Source organism: Lepus europaeus, chromosome 16 (genome assembly GCF_033115175.1).
Source record: "Lepus europaeus isolate LE1 chromosome 16, mLepTim1.pri, whole genome shotgun sequence".
Lineage (NCBI taxonomy): Eukaryota > Metazoa > Chordata > Mammalia > Lagomorpha > Leporidae > Lepus > Lepus europaeus.
Genome location: NC_084842.1, coordinates 89,114,090 through 89,133,648, shown reverse-complemented (window position 1 = coordinate 89,133,648; position 19,559 = coordinate 89,114,090). Strand labels below are relative to the sequence as shown.

General features: G+C 67.2%; 1 protein-coding gene across 1 annotated transcript in view; it reads left to right on the top strand.

Annotated features, from left to right (window-relative positions):
* ACOX3 (acyl-CoA oxidase 3, pristanoyl) overlaps nt 1–1,986 on the top strand; it is a 42,705-nt gene extending 40,719 nt beyond the window's left edge. The window contains exon 18 of the mRNA XM_062213284.1: nt 1,509–1,986. Coding sequence (XP_062069268.1) covers nt 1,509–1,628 — 120 coding nt within the window. The 3' untranslated portion in view covers nt 1,629–1,986. The remainder of the gene's footprint in view (nt 1–1,508) is intronic.
* The last annotated feature ends 17,573 nt before the right edge of the window (nt 1,987–19,559 follow it).

Sequence of the window (19,559 nt, the reverse complement as noted above, 5' to 3'; positions counted from 1 at the left end):
CGGCAGCTCAGAGGGTCAGGGCCTGGGGTCCCCCAGCTGTGAGCGTGGGGTGGGGTTAGCCCCACGGCCTCCCAGAGCCGTGCTGTCTGCCGGGCACCAACGGCCAGCGCGAGGCTGCACAGAATGGGCGGGAACCCCCACGTGACCTCAGGGGACGCTAGGATTGGTGCTTCACGAGCGCACACGCCCTTGTCCAGGGAGGGGCCAGGCCGTTGCAGATGCGGGGCCGGTGGGATCAGGTGGGGGCAGGACAGGGGCGTCTGGGGCAGCCGCTGGACGCCCTCCACAGTCCCACACCTGCTTTGCTGATAAGAAACCAGGACCCAGAGCAGCCCAGGTCGCCAGGGCTGCCCAGCCGCCAGCAGCAGAGCCAGGGTCTGGGTGGCCTCTGCCCGGCAGTGTGGGGAGAGGACGGGGTGAGGGACTGTGGTCTCCGTGAGAGCAGGAGAGAGGGGCTCACCGGGCCGACAGCTGGCTCGCCACAGGAGGTCCCCAAGTGACACCTCACGGGGGACCACACAGGCTCAGCTGTCCTGGTGTGCGCTGGCCCTGCGGGGGCCGCCCCGTCTCGGCTGAGCGCCTGCGGGAGGAAGCACCCCCCCATGCAGGGGCCCTGGGCTTCCACGGTTGGCATTGCTGGGCGGGAGGGTTTATGAGCCAGGGTGAGGAGCGGGCACGGCTGTAGGAGGCTGTGAGGCCGCTGCTCAGAGGAGCGTGGTGCTCCGGACGGAAACGTGGCCAGAATCAGTGGCCGGGGAGCAGCAGCTCGGCGGCCGGGGAGTGCGTGGTGCTGGTGTGTGCGTGGCGTCGCTGTGTGCGTGGTGTCGCTGTGTGCGTGGTGCTGGTGTGTGCGTGGCGTCGTTGTGTGCGTGGTGCTGGTGTGTGTGTGGTGTCACTGTGTGCGTGGTGTCGCTGTGTGCGTGGCACTGCTGTGTGCGTGGTGTCGCTGTGTGCGTGGCGTTGCTGTGTGCGTGGCGTCACTGTGTGCGCCGGCAGGTGCAGGCAGAGTGGGTTCAGCGTCGGCATCTCAGCCGGAGCCCAGCCCCTGGCGCCCCGAGCGGGTTCTGTGTCGGTGCTCACACCCCTCCTCCAGCACCAGCACTGCTCTCCCCTATTCTCCCAGGAGGTGGCCTGGGCTGCAGGCGGCGGGGGTGAGAGTGACCCCGGCGGGGAGTGAGCGGGGTGATGCGTGGCCGGGCGTGGTGAGGCCAGCAGAGGTGCTGGAACACAGCGCAGGGTGGGGGGGGCCGGGTTCCCCTTTGAGGACCTCAGTGAGTGCAGCCCGGGGGCCTCTGTGGCCGCAGGACTGGGGAGCAGGGGGCTGCTCTCACCGCAGACGCGCCCCACGCTACTGGGTACTTTTTTCCCGGCTGCGTCCTGTCGCAGGTAAAGGCGTGTGTGAGTTGGCCCCAGTCACGCTGGAGGCTTGCTAAGAGCGACGGTGGGGGAAGAGCCGCCTGTGTTTCCGGCCCCGGGCGGCCCCTCACGCGCCCGTGTGCTCCCCGCAGCTCTACAGGAACCTGTGGGGCTCCGTCCTGCAGGGGAGGGGAGTGCTGGAGCGGCCGTCCTGGTGGGCAGAGTTCTCCACCCGCAAACCCGACCCGGGAGGGCTGAGGTCCAAGCTGTAGCCGTGCCGGCACACATCGGCCAGATCTGATGGAGGCCGTCACGCCAGCGAAGATGTGGCGTCAAATCCTGGCTCCGGAAGATTCTGGAAGTCGCCACGGCCTTTTGAACGGGCCTCTGCCCTGGCGCCAGCCCTCGGGCCTGCGCGGGGTCGCCGAGCGCCCGGGGCCGTGCCGGGCCGCCTCTGCGGGCCTGAGGGACTCCTGGGCAGGATTTCTCACCATCTGTTTTCAGGCACAGATATTAAAGCTGATACACAGCACTCAGAATTGCGGGTTTTCTGGTCAGGTGATCTTTTGAATAAATGTGGAATATTTTTACACGGCTCTGCGTTGCTAAGGAGTTAATGATGCCTGTCTGATTCTTTGATTAATTGTATTGGAACCTTACGACACAGACCCTGGGAGTGACACAGCTTAAGGTTCCTTCTTTTAAAAGCAAACTTCCTTCCTTTCTTTTTTAAAAAGATTTATTTTTATTATTTATTTGAAAGAGTTACAGAGAGAGTTAGAGACAGAAAGAGAGAGAGAGTCTTCCATCCGCTGGTTCACTCCCCAGACGGCCACAACGGCCGGAGCTGCGCTGATCCGAAGCCAGGAGCCAGGAGCTTCTTCCTGGTCTCCCACGCGGGTGCAGGAGCCCAAGGACTTGGCCCATCTTCTACTGCTTTCCCAGGCCATGGCAGAGAGCTGGATCGGAAGAGGAGCTACCAGGACTAGAACCGGCAGCCAAGTGGGATGCCGGCACTGCAGGCCAGGGCGTTAACCGGCAGCCACAGCACGGCCCTGAGGTTCTTAAGCAGGAAAGACAAGGTTCTGCTACTTTGTTTCACGGAACCAGAAGTTTCCAAAGGAAGGCCACGCCCTGGTCTGTGTTGCCGGTGAATCTCTGTGTGGGGCCTGTCCGCCAGTTTGTTTCTAGAGCAGCTGAGAGCTGTGCTGCCGGACCAGCAGCCGTGCAGCGGTGTCCCCGCCCGCCGTGCCTGCCTACAGAAACCTGGCTTTGGAAAAAAAAAAAGACATTTGCAAGCACTGTGCCCACGGCAGAGCGAGGCTCTCCAGGAGACAGCAGAGCCCGGTGTCGGGCACCAGTCTGCCTTCCCGACAGCCGAGACGGCAGGGCTGGCTTTGGCACAGCATAAGCAAATGCAGCTTGAAGGAGGCGGGAGGGCGGCGCCTGCACGTCCCCGCCTCAGCCGGGCAGAAGCCTGGAGCTGAAGAGTCTGGTGAGAGAGATGGAAGCCACAGGAGCAATGGCGCGGGCAGAGGGAGCGCTTCTGACCTGGAGTGACCTGGTCGGAGCAACGCAGAGACAGGCGGAACAATGACGCAGGAAGCTTGTGGGGCGCGGAGGGCGCCAGCCTGGGAGCGCGCCTGGGCGTCGCCCAGTGCCAGGAGGAGACAGAGGAGATGAGAAAAACCCAGCCGGCACAGTCACTGCCGTGCACGCTCAGATGCGGGGCCAGGTCCAGACGCCGGGGGCCAGGAGGCTCGAGGGACCCGTGACAGCTTCCACCGCCGAAGAACAACACGAGAGAGGACTCTGAAGAAGCAGGAGAGGACTGGGCCAGCCGCACTCCCGTGCTCCCTGCAGCTCTGTCCACACAGCCAGGGCTCAGTGCGGCCTCAGCAAGTGGGTGGAGCAAGGCAGCGTGGGGTGTCCACAGCGGGACGCTGCCTGGCCACGGAGAAGGTTGAAATCTGTTTTGTGAGGACCCGGCCGTCCTGTGGCGTGCGTCGGCACACGGGCAGGCGTCGGGCTCAGCTGCTGCCTGCGGCCCAGATCGGGGTGCCTGGGTCCCAGTCCCACCTCCACTTCCAGTCCTGCTTCCTGCTGGTGCACCCTGGGAGGCAGAAGATGGCCCAAGTGCTTGGGCCCCCCACCCACAGGGGAGACCCGGATGGAGTTCCAGGCTCCTGGCTCTGGCCTGGCCCAGCCCTGGCTGATGTAGCCATCTGGGGAGTGAACCAGCAGATGGAAGACTCTGCCTTTTAAATAAGTAAATAAATGAATTAAAAACCAGAACCTCAGCTGTCACTGGCTCAGTGCTGGGCTGAGCGCAGGCCCTGCTGGGTGAGTCTAAGACGAGGGTGCAGAGTGGCCTCTCACCCCCCACCCCGGGCATGCGGCTGCCTCAGCTCTGTTGCCTGCACGAGCCGGAGGCTGAGGCCAACCTGGGGCGGCAGGGGCAGAGGCCCGTCCCCGGCTGGGGCATCGGAGGGTGGGTCCCTGGGGGCCCCGACCCACCCAGCGCTCCCCTTTGCTGCTCGTATCCGCAGGCAGAGGGCACCAGCCCCAGATAGGGGGTCCCCAGAGCAGGGTGCAGGGAGGCCTGAGATGGGGGGTGTCCGGGGCAGGGTGTGGGGAGGCCTCAGATGGGGGGTGCCCAGGGCAGGGTGCGGGAAGGCCCCAGATGGGGGGTGCCCAGGGCAGGGTGCGGGGAGGCCCCAGATGGGGGTATGAGTCCTCACTTCACTCCTGCACCTGACGGCGGGCGCGCGCTCTGTCTCCCCAGGCCAGCCTGGGGACCTGCACTCGGTGCCTCCCAGGTGCGAGCCCACCTGCTCCTGTGCGGCTCCACACACAGCCCGGGGCCAGGCTCCGCTGTCTTCAGGGGCTGAGCACTTGGCGTCAGCCCCTGGGGGCTCTGTGTAGCCTCGAGTTTGTTTTTCTTTTTAAAGATTTACTTATGTATTTGAAAGGCAGAGTTACAGAGAGAGGTCTTCCATCCCTGGCTCATTCCCCTGGTGGCTGAAACGGCCGGAGCTGGGCCAGTCCAGAGCCGGGAGCCTGGAGCCTGGAGCCTGGAGCTTCTCCTGGTCTCCCACATGGGTGCAGGGTCCCAAGCACTTGGACCATCATCCACTGCTTTCCCAGGCCATCAGCAGGGAGCTGGATCAGAAGTGGAGCAGCTGGGGCTCGAACCTGCGCTCACATGGGATGTTGGCACTGCGGGCTAGGGCTTTACCTGCTGCACCACAGCGCCAGCCCCTCCGGCTTGCCTTTGATCACACTGTGTGGCCACTTGGCTGTGGCTGAAGCTCCCGTCTGGCCTCTCCTGGGGCCTGGGTCTGTGTGAGAGGCCCTAGTGCCCATGCCTTCCAGGGGTGCTCCACTGTGTGGCCCCTTTCAAGTGCAAGGACCAGCCTGGGTGCCTCCATTTTTAAGAGTTACTTATTTATTTGAAAGGCAGAGTTACAGAGGGGCGGGAGGGTTGGGGGGGGGCAGTGTCTTCCATCCGCGGGTCCACTCCCCAAATGGCCACAGTGGCTGGAGTTGGGCCGATCCGAAGCCAGGAGCCAGCAGCTTCTTCCGGATCTCCCATATGGGTGCAGGGGCCCAAGGACTTGGCCCATCTTCTACTGCTTTCCCAGGCCATAGCAGAGAGCTGGATAAGAAATGGAGCATCCGGGACTCGAACCGGCGGCCACATGGGATGCTAGCACTGCAGTTGGCAGCTTTACCTGCTGTGCCACAGCGCTGGCCCCAGCCTCCACTCTGCCCGCTGCCCAGGGGCTGCTGGGACAGTGACTCAGCTGCCTTGCAGCTCCTGGCGGGGGCGGGTCCAAGGTGGGCAGCGGGAGCACGCACAGTGCAGCGCCTCTGTTGGCGCCCTTGCCGCCGGCACGCGCCTGCTGGTGAGGCTGGAGGCTGGCTCAGCCCCAGCCGCCGGCCCTGACCTCGGCGTGCAGTTTGCTCCACCCTGTTCTGGGTTCTCGCTGGTGTTCCCGCGTGGTGCTGAGCCATCCGCCCCTCGAGAGAAAACACACGTCTCGTCTTACCGGGCCGAGCCCGGCGGGTAGGAAAACAAAGCCGGAGCCGCTGCCCAGCGCCGCCCCTCGCGTTTGTCCCGGGGCGTGCATCCAGCTGGCAGAGACTCCTGGCCGCGCTGCACATTTTTGTCCCTGCTCCAGAGCCAGGCTTGTAAAAACAGCGTCGGGTTGGGAAGGTCTGGCTCCCCCACCCCACGTCCAGAACCCCCTGGGCGGGCGCCTTTGCCGCAGCCGCTGGGGGGCGCTTGGCAGGCCCAGGCCCCAGCCCAGCATGGCCACCTGCTCTGAGTGTGGGGGCCTTCCAGGGCCGGGAGAGCCGGTTCACACCCGCGTGTGAGCCTCTACCACGGTGCCAGGTACACGCCAGGGCCTGGGGCCAAACTGGGTGCCGGGGGCTGGGCCCAGGCTCTGCCCGTCTTTCCAGCCCCATGGCCACTTCTGACACACACAGGGTCCCGGGACCACTGCCAATTCCCGGGCCTGCGTTCCCGGGAGAGCTCTGGCTGTCAGCGGCAGCCCTGGGGAAGCAAGAGGCGGACTCCCAGCACTTCAGGAAGGCCGGAAGGAGAAGGACCCCCCCAGCCCCGCTGTGTGCTTCCTGCCCTCGTCCCTCTGGGGCCAGGCCTGGCTCTGCTCCCAGCCCCTCGCCCGCGCTCCTCAGGGTGGCCCCAGGGTGGGCTCCAGGTGGCTGCAGGGGCCCTCCTGCCACACGCCCCCCGGGGGGCCGGGGCTGCTGCCCCCCCTGTGCTTCCAGCACTGCCCCCTGGGTCCCCCCACTGCCCCCTACCTGTAGCCCCTCTCTGGGTGAGGGCATGGGACGGGCCAGAACTCCAAGACTTCCTTATTTGAAAGGCAAAACGACACACATCTCCCGTCTGCTGGTTCACTCCCCAAATGACCACCACAGCCAGGACCGGGCCAGGAGCTCCACTCGGATCTCCCACATGGGTGGCGGGAACCGTGCACTTGGGCCAGCGTCTGCTGCTGTGTGGGGAGCTGTGTGGGAAGCAGAGCAGCCGGCACCCAAACTGGCGCTCCGGTGTGGGATGCCGGCGGTGCCAGCAGTGGCTTCGCCCGCTGTGCCACCACACCAGCCCCAGCCGGAAGCCTCGTTTCCCACCTGACGTCACCATCAGGGGCCCCATCACGCCGCTTGCCCAGCTGCGACCCGTCTGATTGATTTGGCAGGCCCTGGTCACCCCATCGGCCGCAGGAGCCTCCATCGTCCACACAGTACTGACCGGTTTGTGGTCAGTCTTCCCACGGGTCTGGAAGCTCACCGAGGCAGGGGCAGGTCTGGATCGTGCGTGCCCAGCTCCCCGCAAAAGGCCGCACACGGAGGAGGGAGTGCTTGGCAAACACGGAGGAGCTGGGAGCATGGAGGGAGGGGAGAGGTGGGTGAGTGCATGGATGTGGGGGAGGGGAGGGGTGGGTGAGTGCATGGATGTGGGGGAGGGGAGAGGTGGGTGAGTGCATGGATGTGGGGGAGGGGAGAGGTGGGTGAGTGCATGGATGTGGGGGAGGGGAGAGGTGGGTGAGTGCGTGGATGTGGGGGAGGGGAGAGGTGGGTGAGTGCGTGGATGTGGGGGAGGGGAGGGGTGGGTGAGTGCATGGATGTGGGGGAGGGGAGAGGTGGGTGAGTGCATGGATGTGGGGGGAGGGGAGAGGTGGGTGAGTGATGGATGTGGGGGGAGGGGAGAGGTGGGTGAGTGCATGGATGTGGGGGAGGGGAGAGGTGGGTGAGTGCATGGATGTAGGGGAGAGGAGAGGTGGGTGAGTGTGTGGACGGCTGGGCAGGTGATGAACTGGAGGGAGGGATGCCCAGATGGATGGGTGGGAGGGTGGATGGATGTTGGGTGAGTGGGTGGGTGGGGGGGTGGATGGATGGGCGGGTGGATGTTGGGTGAGTGGGTGGATGGGCGGGGGGAAGGATGGGTGGATGGATGTTGGGTGAGTGGGTGGGTGGGGGGGGGTGGCTGGGCGGGGGGAAGGAATGAGTGGGGAGCGTGTACTCTTGCAGCAGGGAAGAGGACCAGTTTGGCCGCACTGCCCGGGCCTGGACCGTGAGGCCTCATCACTGCTCACCCCTCCCCAGAGGAGACCGAGCTCTGCCGTCTGCCTGGGCCGCAGCCGTCAGGCCTGTGTGGGTCCTCACTGCACGAGGCGCTGCCTCCCCCTTCACCTCCTGGCCCTGGAGGCCGGCCGGGCAGGCGGGGCTTCCAGCGTCCCCAGCAGCGGGACGTGCAGACCGCTGAGGAGCAACACTGCAAGTGCGACAGGGGGTCGCCAGCCGCAGGGAAACCTGTCTCATCTCCCAGTCCCCGGAGGAAGGGCGCAGGACCCGGTGCTGTGGGAGGCGCACAGGGCGCTGCCTGCTCCCCCTGCCCACGCTTACGCAGGGAGGCGGTGGGGACCCCCGGGGAGGCAGGCAGCCTGAGGGCCGTGGGGGAAGCCCCACTGCAGAAAAGGTGGGAAAAGGCCTTGGGTCACCTTGGCATATGGGGCTGTGCAAGCCATGGCCGGGCTGGGAGGCAGCGCAGCAGGTGATGCCAGTGCCTGCGACGGCTGCTACCCCTGACCCTGACCCCGACCTTAACCTTAACCCAACCCTAACCCTAATCCTGACCCTAACCCTAACCTTAACCCTACCCCTACCCCTACCCCTGACCCTGACCCTGACCCTGACCCTAACCCTAATCCTAACCCTGACCCTAACCTTACCCTAACCCTGACCCTGACCCTAACCCTAACCCTGACCCTAACCTTAACCCGAACCCTAACCCTTTAAACCTAACCCTAATCTTAACTCCAGTGGTAACCCTAACCCTAACCCTAACCCCTAACCCTAACTCCAGTGGTAACCCTAACCCTAACCCTAGTCCCAGAACTAACCCTTTAACCCTAACCCTAACCCCAGTGCTAACCTAAATCCTAACCCCAGAGCTAACCCTAACCCCTAACCCTAACCCTAACCCTAACCCTAACTCCAGAGCTAACCCTAACCCTAACCCTAACCCTAACCCTAACCCTACGCCGCCCACAGGAAGGGCAGGGGTGGGGAGGCGGAGGCGGGCTCTGGCCGCACCTCTGCAGGGCCCTCCCCCCAGCTGCTCCCTGTAGGCGGTGATCAGCACCAGCTGATGGCAGTAACAGCTGTGTGGATGACGGCCGCCCACGCCTGCCTGGCCGGCGCTGCTGCCGACGGGCAGCCAAGACAGCACTTCTCAGACAGCTGTGACCCAGCCCGGCCCAGGGACAATGAGAACGCTTCATGGGGCCGCAGGGAAGCAGCGGACCTGCCAGCGGCCGGCGTCACACACACCTCCGGGCCCGGTGTTGTCCCAGGCCGGGGTGTGGGAGCTTCCCCGACAGACTGGCCAGAGAGAGCCACTGCCTTCCGGCTCTGCTCCGGAGCAAGGAGGTCTCAACAGAGGCCGGCCCGGCCTGCGTTCTACGCCCCACCCCCCAAGCAACCCTGAACTCGGGTGACGAGCTCCGAAGGGCAAGAGGGGGCTGGGAGCCAACCGTGCCCACCCCCAGCTCTCTCCCACCCCTCCCCAGCCCCGCCCACAACCAGCCACAGATCCAGCACAAACCCACAGCACCTGCTCTGCTCGGGGCTTGGCGAGATGCGCTGTGCCTGGCTGCCCACTGCCCCCTGGGTGTGTGGGGACAGAGGGACAGGCCAGGGCATGGACGCTGGGAGAGACACGCAGCGCTCTTGTCCTTGCCATAGTCGCTGAGGCTGGGGGACGCGGGCTGCCACGGCTGTGCCCCCAGCAGGGCTGGCTGGCCAGCCGGCTGCCTCCCTCAGTGGGTGTGTGGCCTGTGGCCCTTCCCGGGGCCCACCCGGCCCAGAGGGGCGGCTTCTCACGGAGATCCGGGAAGAGTGGGGGACCACCCTCTGAGCTCACAGCCATCCATCGCGCCACACCCTCGTGTGGGAGGTGAGCAGGGGCCTGCAGGGCCGGCCACGCGGGAGCCAGGCCCGCGGGGCACGAGTCGTGGCTGCCCACTGCTCTCTCTGCAGGAGTGGAGTCGGCAAAGCAGCAGCCGTCCATGGGGCCTGGGTCTCCTCTCTGCGACCCCCCCACCCTTAGCAGGGAGAGAGCTCAGGAGCATGTGAGGTGGCTCACGGCGGCTCGAGAGGGCGCCCCACCCCCGGCAGTCAGCAGCACACACCTGCCACTCAGGATGGCCCCCGCCTGCCCGGGGGGACCCCAAGCAGGACTCAGCCAGGGAGGGGGCCAGCGCTGGGGGTTCCAAGCCGGGCAGCGGGGCGGCAGTGCAGGTGACCCGCGCCTCACCTTGCCCGGGCCTGAGCGTGCTGTGGTGAGCAGGCGGGTGCCCTGGGAGACGAGACCACTCGGGCCAGGGTGGGGGCACTCCTCTGGGGATGGGCGTTAGGACGGGGCTGTTTGTAAGAAAAGTCATGTATTTATTGGAGAGACAGATGGACAGAGAGTGCTCCCGTCTGCTGGTTCACTCCCCAGATGCCTGCAACAGCCAGGCTGGAGCACGGGTCTCCCCTGTGGGAGGCAGGGACCCCGCCCTGCTGCCTCTCAGGATGTGCAGGGGTGGGGAGCTGGGGTCCGGACGGACGGACGGGGAGGCGGGTGGGGCACAGCACCTCACCTGCAGCTCCTGGAGAAACACCCTACCCCCCACCAGGAGGCTCTCTTCCGGCGACTCTCTGAGAGCTGGCTAAGCAGGGCTGACCGCTGGCTCTCCCCAGCCGGCCGGGCTGGTGCTTCCGCCTCCCTCCCCACGCCAGCTACCCAGGATTCCACGGCTCCTGCTCTGCCCAGCCCTGGGCGGCAGCCGGCCTCTATCTCCCCACAATGCGGCCAGGGGGCCCGGCCCATGCCCCTGCACCTCAGCCACCCAGGCTCCACCGCTGTCTTCCTGTGCACCTGCGCCCTTGCACACGGGCGCGGGCCTTTGCACGTCCTCCCACTACACCCAGGCCTCCCCCCATCCCGGGCCCCCGCCACGCCCCTCTCCACCTGTCTCCTCGGCACTTCTAGCACCTGCTGCGGGGCCTGGCGCGTGGCAGGTGCCCAGCGAACACCAGTGGGAATGACAAGCTCTGGCTGGCTCAGGCCCCGCGGGACGCAGGCGGCAATTTCTAAATCGGTTCCTTTGCATGAACTTTCCCTGGCGGCAGAACAGCCGCTTCCCCAGTCACAGCTGCTCACCGAGTGGCAACAGAGACCGTGGCCCCAGGCGGAGGGTCACACAGATCCCGGCCGCACAGCGGGGGCCTGCCCTGTCCCACGCTCTGTCCCCGGCTGCTCAGGGGACGGCCAGTGTTAGAGGCTGAGCCAGGGGAAGGAGTCCACCCCCAGGCCCTCCGGCCATGGCCCTGTCTGGAGACGTTTGCTTAATCCAATCCGTGTCCTGAGAACAGGAGGTTAGGACACGGGCAGGCATGGCAGGGGGGCATGTGGGGACACGGGGAGGGGCCGGGGCCTCAGGAGGAGGCAGCCCGGCCAGGCCCTCACTCTCAGGCTCCCAGCCCCTGCCCCTGCCATCCGGTGCCAGCCCTGGCTCTGTCCCAGCTGCCCCAGCCGATGGACACCCGGCGCCTCCTCCTCCTATGCTGTAAGGGCCATGAGCTGCCCCCAGGGGTCTGGAGTAGGGGCTTCTGGGACAGGGCTCAGAGCAGCAGACTTGCTGGCCAGCTGATGGAGCCCCCTGAAGCCAGGACCCTGGCACCCCATCCGGGTCTCGTGATTGGCTGCCAGGCCCAGGCCTCGGATGGGGAGGGGGCAGCGGCAGCAAGACACTGCGCAGAGGGAGGGCTCGGAGAAGGCCCCCTCCCCACTGGCCGAGCTGCTGCCCCGGGGAGCCCAGCCCCTGTCCTCGGGGCCCCCTGTGTGGGGAGCGGGGTTGGAACACAGCATCGATGAAGGGGCGTGGGGGGGTCTTTGGGGAGCAGACCCCTCCAGGCTGCCCACCCCACAGCCCCCGCCTGCGAGTGCCCGCTGGCTGCCGATGTGGGCTGGTGGGCAGTGGGTCGTCCCCCTGGGCAAGAGCCTCTTGGAGGCGTCCCAGCCCCGCTCTGGGAGGGGGCAGCTCGGCCAGGTTCTGTGTGCTTCTCTCCAGGGTTTCAGGGGTGGTGCTTTCTGTGCCCGGACCCCCGACCCCAGTTCCCGGGGTGCCAGGTGCCTGCCTTGGTCTCACACGTCCTCCTTCCTGGGCGTCCTGCCTCAGTTTCCCCAGCCGAGGGAGTGGGCGCTCACAGCTGAGCTGGGCGTGCCCGCTGGGGCCGTTTCTCAGCATTGTTTTCCTTCTAAAATCAGAAGATTAAGGCACATCACGCAGAGGGGGACATCAAGGCCACACCCGGACCCTCTCTTGACAGGAACACCCGGCCCCAGCACTCACAGGCTGACGTCAGGGGCAGGGCGTCCCTCCCCCCACCCCACACCACACGCACCCCGTGCTCATCCTCCCCCAGCCACGGCCCTGCTGCCACGGCACAGGCAGCGGCTGTGCGTCCTCGCGCTCTGGCTGTGACCAGTGACCCGGGCGTGGCTTCCCCCAGGGAGCGGGCTCCTTCCGGCCATCGCACAGCAGGAATCCTGGACGGCCGCCGCCTGCATGTCCTGTGCGTGCCTGCCTGCAGCTGAGCGAGCCACACGCTGCTCCTGGTTCGAGAAGTCGCGAGCAGAACTCCCCCCCCAGCCCCCAGCCCCCAGCCCCCAGCGGGCACTGCTCTACCATCGGCCCCCGGATTGCGTTTGCATTTCCCACCACTGGGCCTCCCCTTTGTCCCTGGGCCGCCGCCAGGCTGGCAGACGAGCTGCAGCAGGGTGGACACAGCGCTCACCCAGGGAGGCGGCAGCAGTCAGGGCCCAGAGGACGGCCACTTCCCTGCCCCTGGCAGGTGCCACCCTGGGAGGCCACCTCCGTGGGGCCTGGCCGGACACCCAGGGCATCCTCGGCCCCGTGGGAACCTGCTGAGGTCAAGGCTCCAGGGGCCACACCCTCCACGGGTGCCCCCGGCCAGCACTCAGGCCCCCGCGCAGGCTGCAGCCTCCAGCCAGGGGGGCGCCCAGCTCACGGCACAGCCTCTGGCCAGTGCTGCGGGCTTCACGCTGGGAGCAGGCAGACACGCTGTGGACCGGAATCCAGGGCCTCTCTGGGGCCAAGCTCTGAGGCTTTCCCTGGGTCCCCTCTCCTCCCTGCCCAGCACCAGACCCTCCCCCCTGCACCCCACCCCCTCCGGGCCCTCCCCTCGCCCTGGACAGCCACTGAGACAGACCACCGATGCAAACACTGAGCCGCGTCACCTGTGCAGGGTTCCTGTGAGGGCCCTGGGGCGGCAGGTGCTCCGTGGGGGTGGGGGCAGCAGGTGTTCCACAGGGGAGGGGGTGGCGGGTACTCTGTGGGGGGTGAGGGTGGTGGGTGTTCCATGGGAGTGGGGGTGGGGGGTGCTCCACGAGGTGGGGGTGGTGGATGTTCCACTGAGGTGGGGGATGGCGTGTGCTCTGTGGGGGATGGGGGTGGTGGTGGGGGTGGGTGCTCCATGGGGGGTGGGGGTGGCGGGTGCTCCACTGAGGTGGGGGATGGCGTGTGCTCTGTGGGGGATGGGGGTGGTGGGGGGTGGGTGCTGCACGAGGGTGGGGGTGGCGGGTGCTCCATGGGGGTGGGGGTGGCGGGTGCTCCATGGGGGGTGGGGGTGGCAGGTGCTCTGGGGGGTGGCATAGCCACCGCCGCTGCCGCTGCTGCTGCCACCATGTGCGGGGACCACAGCGAGCCGGGGGGCCCAGAAGGGACCAGCGAGCACATCAGACAGACCCCATCCCTGCAGAATCTCAGGGCGGCAGGCATCCCGGGGCAGCTGCGGGCTCAGTCCTGGCAGGTCCCCAGCCCAGGGGCTCAGCCGGGCTGGGAAAGGATGTGGGAGACACGGGGGGAGGGGCTGGGCCCAGGGCCCTCTGCCCACCGGAAGTGACCTCACCCCGGGGAGGGGAAGCAGGGGCTTGGTGCCGGCCAAGGCTGCGGCTGAGCGGCCAGAGCTGTCTTCACCGGGGTCGGGCTCTGCCTCCAGCCCAGCCCCTGTGTGGGACGGCTGCGGCCGGTCCTGGGGGCGCGGGTGGTGGGGGCAGCCCTGGGCTGGTCAGTGGGACTGAGGCGCCGGCTTGCTCGGGCGTCACAGCTGCTTTCCTTAACACGCAGAGAGGAGCCAAACCAAGACAGCAGGCAGGCCCCGCCAGCTGCGCCAGTACCACCAACGGCTGCTGGGGAGCTGGCCCGGCCAGCCACACCAGTACCACCAACGGCTGCTGGGGAGCCGGCCCGGCCCGCGTTCCCGTGAGAAGGCAGCCACAGTGTCCTCCAGCCTCCCACGGGCCCCTGCTGAGAGCCGGAAGGCTGTTCCCTCCCCCTCCCCCCACCTCTGCCCTCCCAGCGTCTCCTCGTGGGGGGCCGTCCCCAGCTTGGCTTCCCACCATCCCCAGCCGGGGGCTGCGTCTGGGCCAGGGACGTGTGTCCCGGTGCTCATGGCCAGGCCGTGGCTCCGAGGCCCCTGAGTGCCCCTTATACCTGCTGGCGAGGCCCCCATGGATGGGGTTCCAGGTACCTCCTGGGGCACAGTGAGGGATCAGCAGACCGGCCCCCTCCCGCCTCTGCAGTCCAGGTGCCTGCTAGCCTGTCACTGCACTGCACGCATGGCCTGGTCTCCACATGGGACAGCACTGGCTCACCTCCTCCAGGCAGCCCTCAGCATCCCATCTCCCGCCTCCGAAGGTCAGCGTGGCCGTCTGGCCTCTCTCTGACGCCTGCACACGGTGCCAGGGAGAGCTCAGAGCAGAGGTCAGTGTGTGTGCGTGCATGTGTGTACGTGTATGCCCGAACATGTGACTACACGTGTACATATGTGTGCACGATGCTCCAGCATGTGAGTACATGTATGTGAGTGCACGTGTGTGTGTGTGTGTGCACACGCACTCCATGGGTGAGCCAGAGCCATCCCCACAGCCCAGCCCCGCCCCGCCCCAGGCAGCCGCTCCTGTTTTCAGAAAACAACAAACCCTTTGGTGTTTACATCTGTGTCCCAGAGCACGGCCTCGCGTCCCCAGCTTCCTCTGAGTCTGCCGACTTCTCCTTAAGAGGGGCCCTCGGGGGCCAGGCTGCCGTCTGCGGTGCTGGCATCCCCCGTGGGCGCCGGTTCCAGTCCCGGCTGCTCCGCTTCCGATCCAGCTCTCTGCTGTGGCCTGGGAAAGCAGCAGAAGATGGCCCAAGTCCTTGGGCCCTGCACCCGCGTGGGAGACCTGGCAGAAGCTCCTGCCTCCTGGCTTTGCTTGGTCCAGCCCTGACTGACCGTTGTGGCCATTTGGGGAGTAAATCAGTGAATGAAGAGCATCGCTCCTTCTTTCACTCCACCTTTCAAGTAAATAAAAAATTAAAAAGAAAAGAAAAAGAGACAAGTGGCTTTTCTCACTTGCACCCTGGCCCACCCCACACTGGGGGGCCGCAGCCACGCCCTCTGCCCTGAAGGTAGCATTGCCTGGCTGACCCACACCCTGCGCTGGCCCTGGGCGTCCGTGGCCCCGTCTGGCTGCACCTGCAGGGCCGGCTTCCCGTGAGGCCCCGGACCTGCCAGCGTCTGGCCTCGGGCAGGGACAGCCCCGACTCTGGGTGACCGCGCTGTGACGGGGTGTGGGGACACACAGTGGGGAGCAAGCACCACAGCCAGGGCCATGGGGCAGGGAAGGCAGCTGTGGCGGCCCCGGGGCCAGGCCTGGGGGGGCTCGGGAGGGCGAGCTGGCCCCTCTGAGACCTGCGGGCAGAGCACGCCGTGCATGGCAAAGCGCTCGGCATCTCCGGGAGCAGGGGGCGGCTCTCGCCCTGCTTCCACTGCCCCTTCCCCTCGGTCCCCTCGGGGCTCCATCTATGTGGGGGGTCGGTGGGCCTCACTCCACCAGGCCCTCACACGCCCCTCCATCCCCTACATGGGTACCCCTGCCTCAGCTGCCTCTGTGGGGTGTGGCTGGGTGGGCGCGTGCCCTAGCGTGTGCGGGGGTCGGAAGCCGATGTCAGGCGCCTGCACAGTGGCTCCCCTCACACCCAGCAGAGGTACCCAGGGCCAGCGTCCCTCCCAGCCCCAGGGACTCCTGGTCACCCACAGGGGACAGCCCCGGGCTCTGGGGACCCAGCATCTGGGTGGACCCGTGGGCAGGGCGGCCCCCGCTTCCCTGGGCCAGGGCGGGGTCTTCCGAGGGCGGCCTCCTTGGGGCTGTCATGGGAGCCACCGGACAGGGCTCAGTGTCCCGCTGACATGGACACGGTGTCCTCACTCCTGCCTCTGACGTCAGAGGCTCCCAGCTTCTGGAGGCAGCGCCAGCTGGCGACTGCGGGGCTGGACACAGCTGCCCGGGGCTCCGCCCACAGCAGCTGGGAGAGCGAGAGTGTGAGCACGGGGACTGTGAGGGTGCGGCTGTGTCGGGTGGGGTGTGGGGGCCCACGGACGCGGGAGCATGGGTCTCACTGTGTGTGTGCATGTGTGTGCGTATGAGTGTGTGCACGTGTGTGAATATGTACATGAGTGTATGTGTGTGTATGAGTGTGTGCGTGTGCACCCACGTGCTCGTCACAGCCATTGACCAGCCCCCCACCCCTCCCACGCGGGGAGCTGGGCGGTCACAGGCCCCGGCCCTGCCCCCTCACCCTCCCCTCACGCGCTCCAGGGGTCCCCGTGTGCAAGCAGGAACGGCTGAGGCGCCCACGGGGAGACTGAGGCCCGGGGTCCCCGGCTCTGCCCCTGCCTTCGTCTCCCCTGGAGCCTTCGGGTGTCGCTGTCTGTGGGTCTCGGCCAGCCTGGCACCCAGGCCCTCCCATGGGGCTGGGCCCGAGCATGGCTGTGTGCCGGTGCCCGCACGCACGGGGACGGCCGCGTGTCCCTGTCCTCACAGGGGGCTGTCACCAGCAGACCTCTGATGACCTGCCCACCGCCGTAGCCGTCTGCCCGGGGCCTGTCTGGGCCTCCGCCTGTCTGTCCGTCTTGGAGGCTGATGCCCTGTCTCCCTGCCCTCATCTTGCCATGGTGCCCTGGACCCTGGCCCGCACCCCCCATGGTGCCCTGGACCCCGGCCCGCACCCCGCTTGGGGCCCAGAAGGCTCTCTCCTGCTGCCCAGGTGGGGACAGTGGCCCCAGGGGAGAGGGGCTGGGCTCGGTCCCTCAGCGCCCCCACCCTCCCTGGCGGAGCTGCGCCTGCGTGCAGAGCACCCACAGGGGCTGCCCGGCCCCCGGCTCCCGCCCCCCCACCGTGCCCTCCCCGTATGGCGCCAGCCCCGGGCCCGGCACAGACACTACCTCATCCTCCTGGGCCTGCCAGACTCAGCCATGGCCAGCCCAGCTCAGCGGGCGGGGAGCGGGCAGAGGCTGCCAGGTGAGCCCTGACCAGCCTGGGGGACGGCAGGTGGGTGCGTACCGGGGTGGGGCGGGCTCGTGTGCAGCACCTGCCTTGAAGACCCAGACCCCTTCGTGTGGCGCCATGAGCCGGGGGCTCCTGCACCCATTTGACAGAGGAGAGAACTGAGACCTGGTTCAGGGCCTCCCAGCTCTGGGCAGGGCAGCCAGGACCCAGGCCGTGGCTGTCGGCTCACCCTCCAGCACCCTGGCCCTCCAGCCACAGGAATGCCCGGACCTCCTAAGCCCCACCCGAGCCCCTCGGGCAGTGCCAGGCCTGAGACGGTCAAGGGGGCCTCAGGCCTCGGGCCCCCGTCCTCTAGGCTGGTACCGAGGGGGAGGGGAAGCACCCAGGTGCCACACCACAGAGGTGCCAGGCTCAGAGCCGGGAGCAGGGGCCTCCTGGGACGCCGTGCCTGGCCTGGGCCTGGCGTGGGACCGGCGCATGGCCAGCAGGACCCACCTGGAGCGTGACCATGGCCGGACTCTGGCCACTTCCCTCCTGACGTCCTGCGTGGGGCACGTGGAGCCCACTCTGGCTCCGAGGCGGAAGGGCTGACGGCACCTGGAGGTTCCTGGTCGTGGTCATGTTGCTCTCAGCTAAAGACAACGCATTTCTGTCCGCTTTCAGAGTAGCGAGTTCTTATCCCACGTAGCGGCGTCGAGCGGCCAGAGCCTGGACAGGGAGCCGGCCGCCCGCGTCCCACCCCCTCCGGCCACACCAAGGGTGGGCTCCACCTCTCTGCACCTGGGTCTTCTCCTCCCGCTCAGGGCGAGGCCAGTTAAAGGCACAGCACACGGCACCTGGCAGGTCCCCTAGTGCCTGCCTTGCGCCATCCCCAAGGGTTTAGGAGACACGAGGCCTGGAGCATCAACCACACAGCAGATACGTCCAGACGGCGGCTGAAGCTCCCACGGTCAAGTCCCCGGGGACGCTGTCCCAGGAATAGACTCGCCAGGATTCGGGGTTCAGGGGCCCCCTCCTCTTGCTGTCCCGGGCACAGACTCGCCAGGATTCGGGGTTCAGGGCCCCCTCCTGCTGTCCCGGGCACAGACTCGCCAGGATTCGGGGTTCAGGGCCCCCTCCTGCTGTCCCAGGCACGGACTCGCCAGGATTCGGGGTACAGGGGCCCCTCCTGCTGCTGTCCCAGGCACGGACTCACCAGGATTCGGGGTTCAGGGCCCCCTCCTCCTGCTGTCCCGGGCACGGACTCGCCAGGATTCGGGGTTCAGGGCCCCCTCCTGCTGCTGTCCTGGGCACGGACTCGCCAGGATTCGGGGTACAGGGGCCCCCTCCTGCTGCTGTCCCGGGCACGGACTTGCCAGGATTCGGGGTTCAGGGCCCCTCCTCTGCTGTCCTGGGCACAGACTCGCCAGGATCGGGGTTCAGGGCCCCCTCCTGCTGCTGCCCCCGGAATGTGGCCCCCCTCACGGCTTCATCTACACAGAGCACACACACTCAGGGGCGGTCGATGGGGCTGCACAGGCGCGAGCGGGGGAGGGGAGGAGGCCCCCCGGGCATTCCGCAGTAGGGCCAGGGTGGGGACAGTGACATGGCAGAGACAGGATGTGGCGTGAGCAGACTGTGGCTGGTGGGGGTGGAGACCCCTGTGGCCTGGGCGTCCCTGCACAGCCCTGCAGGGTCCGGTGGTGGGGGGAGGTGGCGCCAGTGTGTGCAGGGGTCATGCCCAGCCTGCTCTGTCCCAGGGGACGTCGGCAGGACAGTTGGGGAGGCTGCTCTGTGTGGCGGGGGGCAGGGGGCCCTGCCCAGGGCTCAGAGGATCCACAGCCCTGAGGAAGGTGGGGCGCCCCTCCTCCCTCCACCCCCGCACCTGGGAAAGCAGCAGAAGACGGCCCAAGTGCCCGGGCCCCTGCACCCACGTGGGAGACCCGGAAGAAGCTCCTGGCTCCTGGCTTCAGCCTGGCCCAGCTCTGAACTGCTGTGGCCACCTGGGGAGTGAACCAGCGGATGGAAGACCCCTCTTTCTCCCCCTGCCCTCTATCCCCCTTTCTCTCTTTGTAATTCTGCCTTTCAAACAGATACATCTTTAAACACACACACACACACACACTCACACACACAGGGCTCTCGTAGGGTCCAGGAGGCCCGGAGTCTAAAGTCAAGCCCGGGCTAAGGCCCAGGCGCCGGGCGGCCGGGCGGCCGGGCTCAGCCGGGTGGCTCTGGGGCAGAACCCATTTCCTTGGCTTCTGGGCCCTGGAGTCGCCCGCCGGCTGCCGTCCCCACCCCGCTCGGCCCGATCTGCTTCCACCATCACGCCCCCCCCCCCCCCCAGCCTCCTGCGTGCCTCCGAGAGGGACGTTTGTGACAACCCAAGGCCCAAGGGACAGTTAGGGGCTCCACCATTCCTCCGCTTGAGCAGGGTCCCTTCTGCGGGGGGTGGGGGTGGGGGGGAGGTCGAAGGCAGGAAGCTTGGGCTGAGGTGGGGGAGGGGTGACTGGCCGCTGGCCCGGGGCCGTTCTCAGAGGCCGGGAAGGCAGGCGGCTCCCCTCTGCCTCCCACCCCCACCGTGGCTCTGAGCTCTTCCAAAATTCTCCTCTGGTCAGTGTGCCCGGCCCCCCCGACCCTGGCTGCTGCTGTGTCAGGGCCCCTCCCCCGGTCACCGGGAGGCCAGCCACGGTGACCAGGGCCCCGTCCTCAGCGTGCACCTCTGTCTCTGGGCCCGGCCTGCAGTGCGTGGAGGGCCCCGTGGCTGGGAGCACACAGGGTGGGCGGCGAGCCG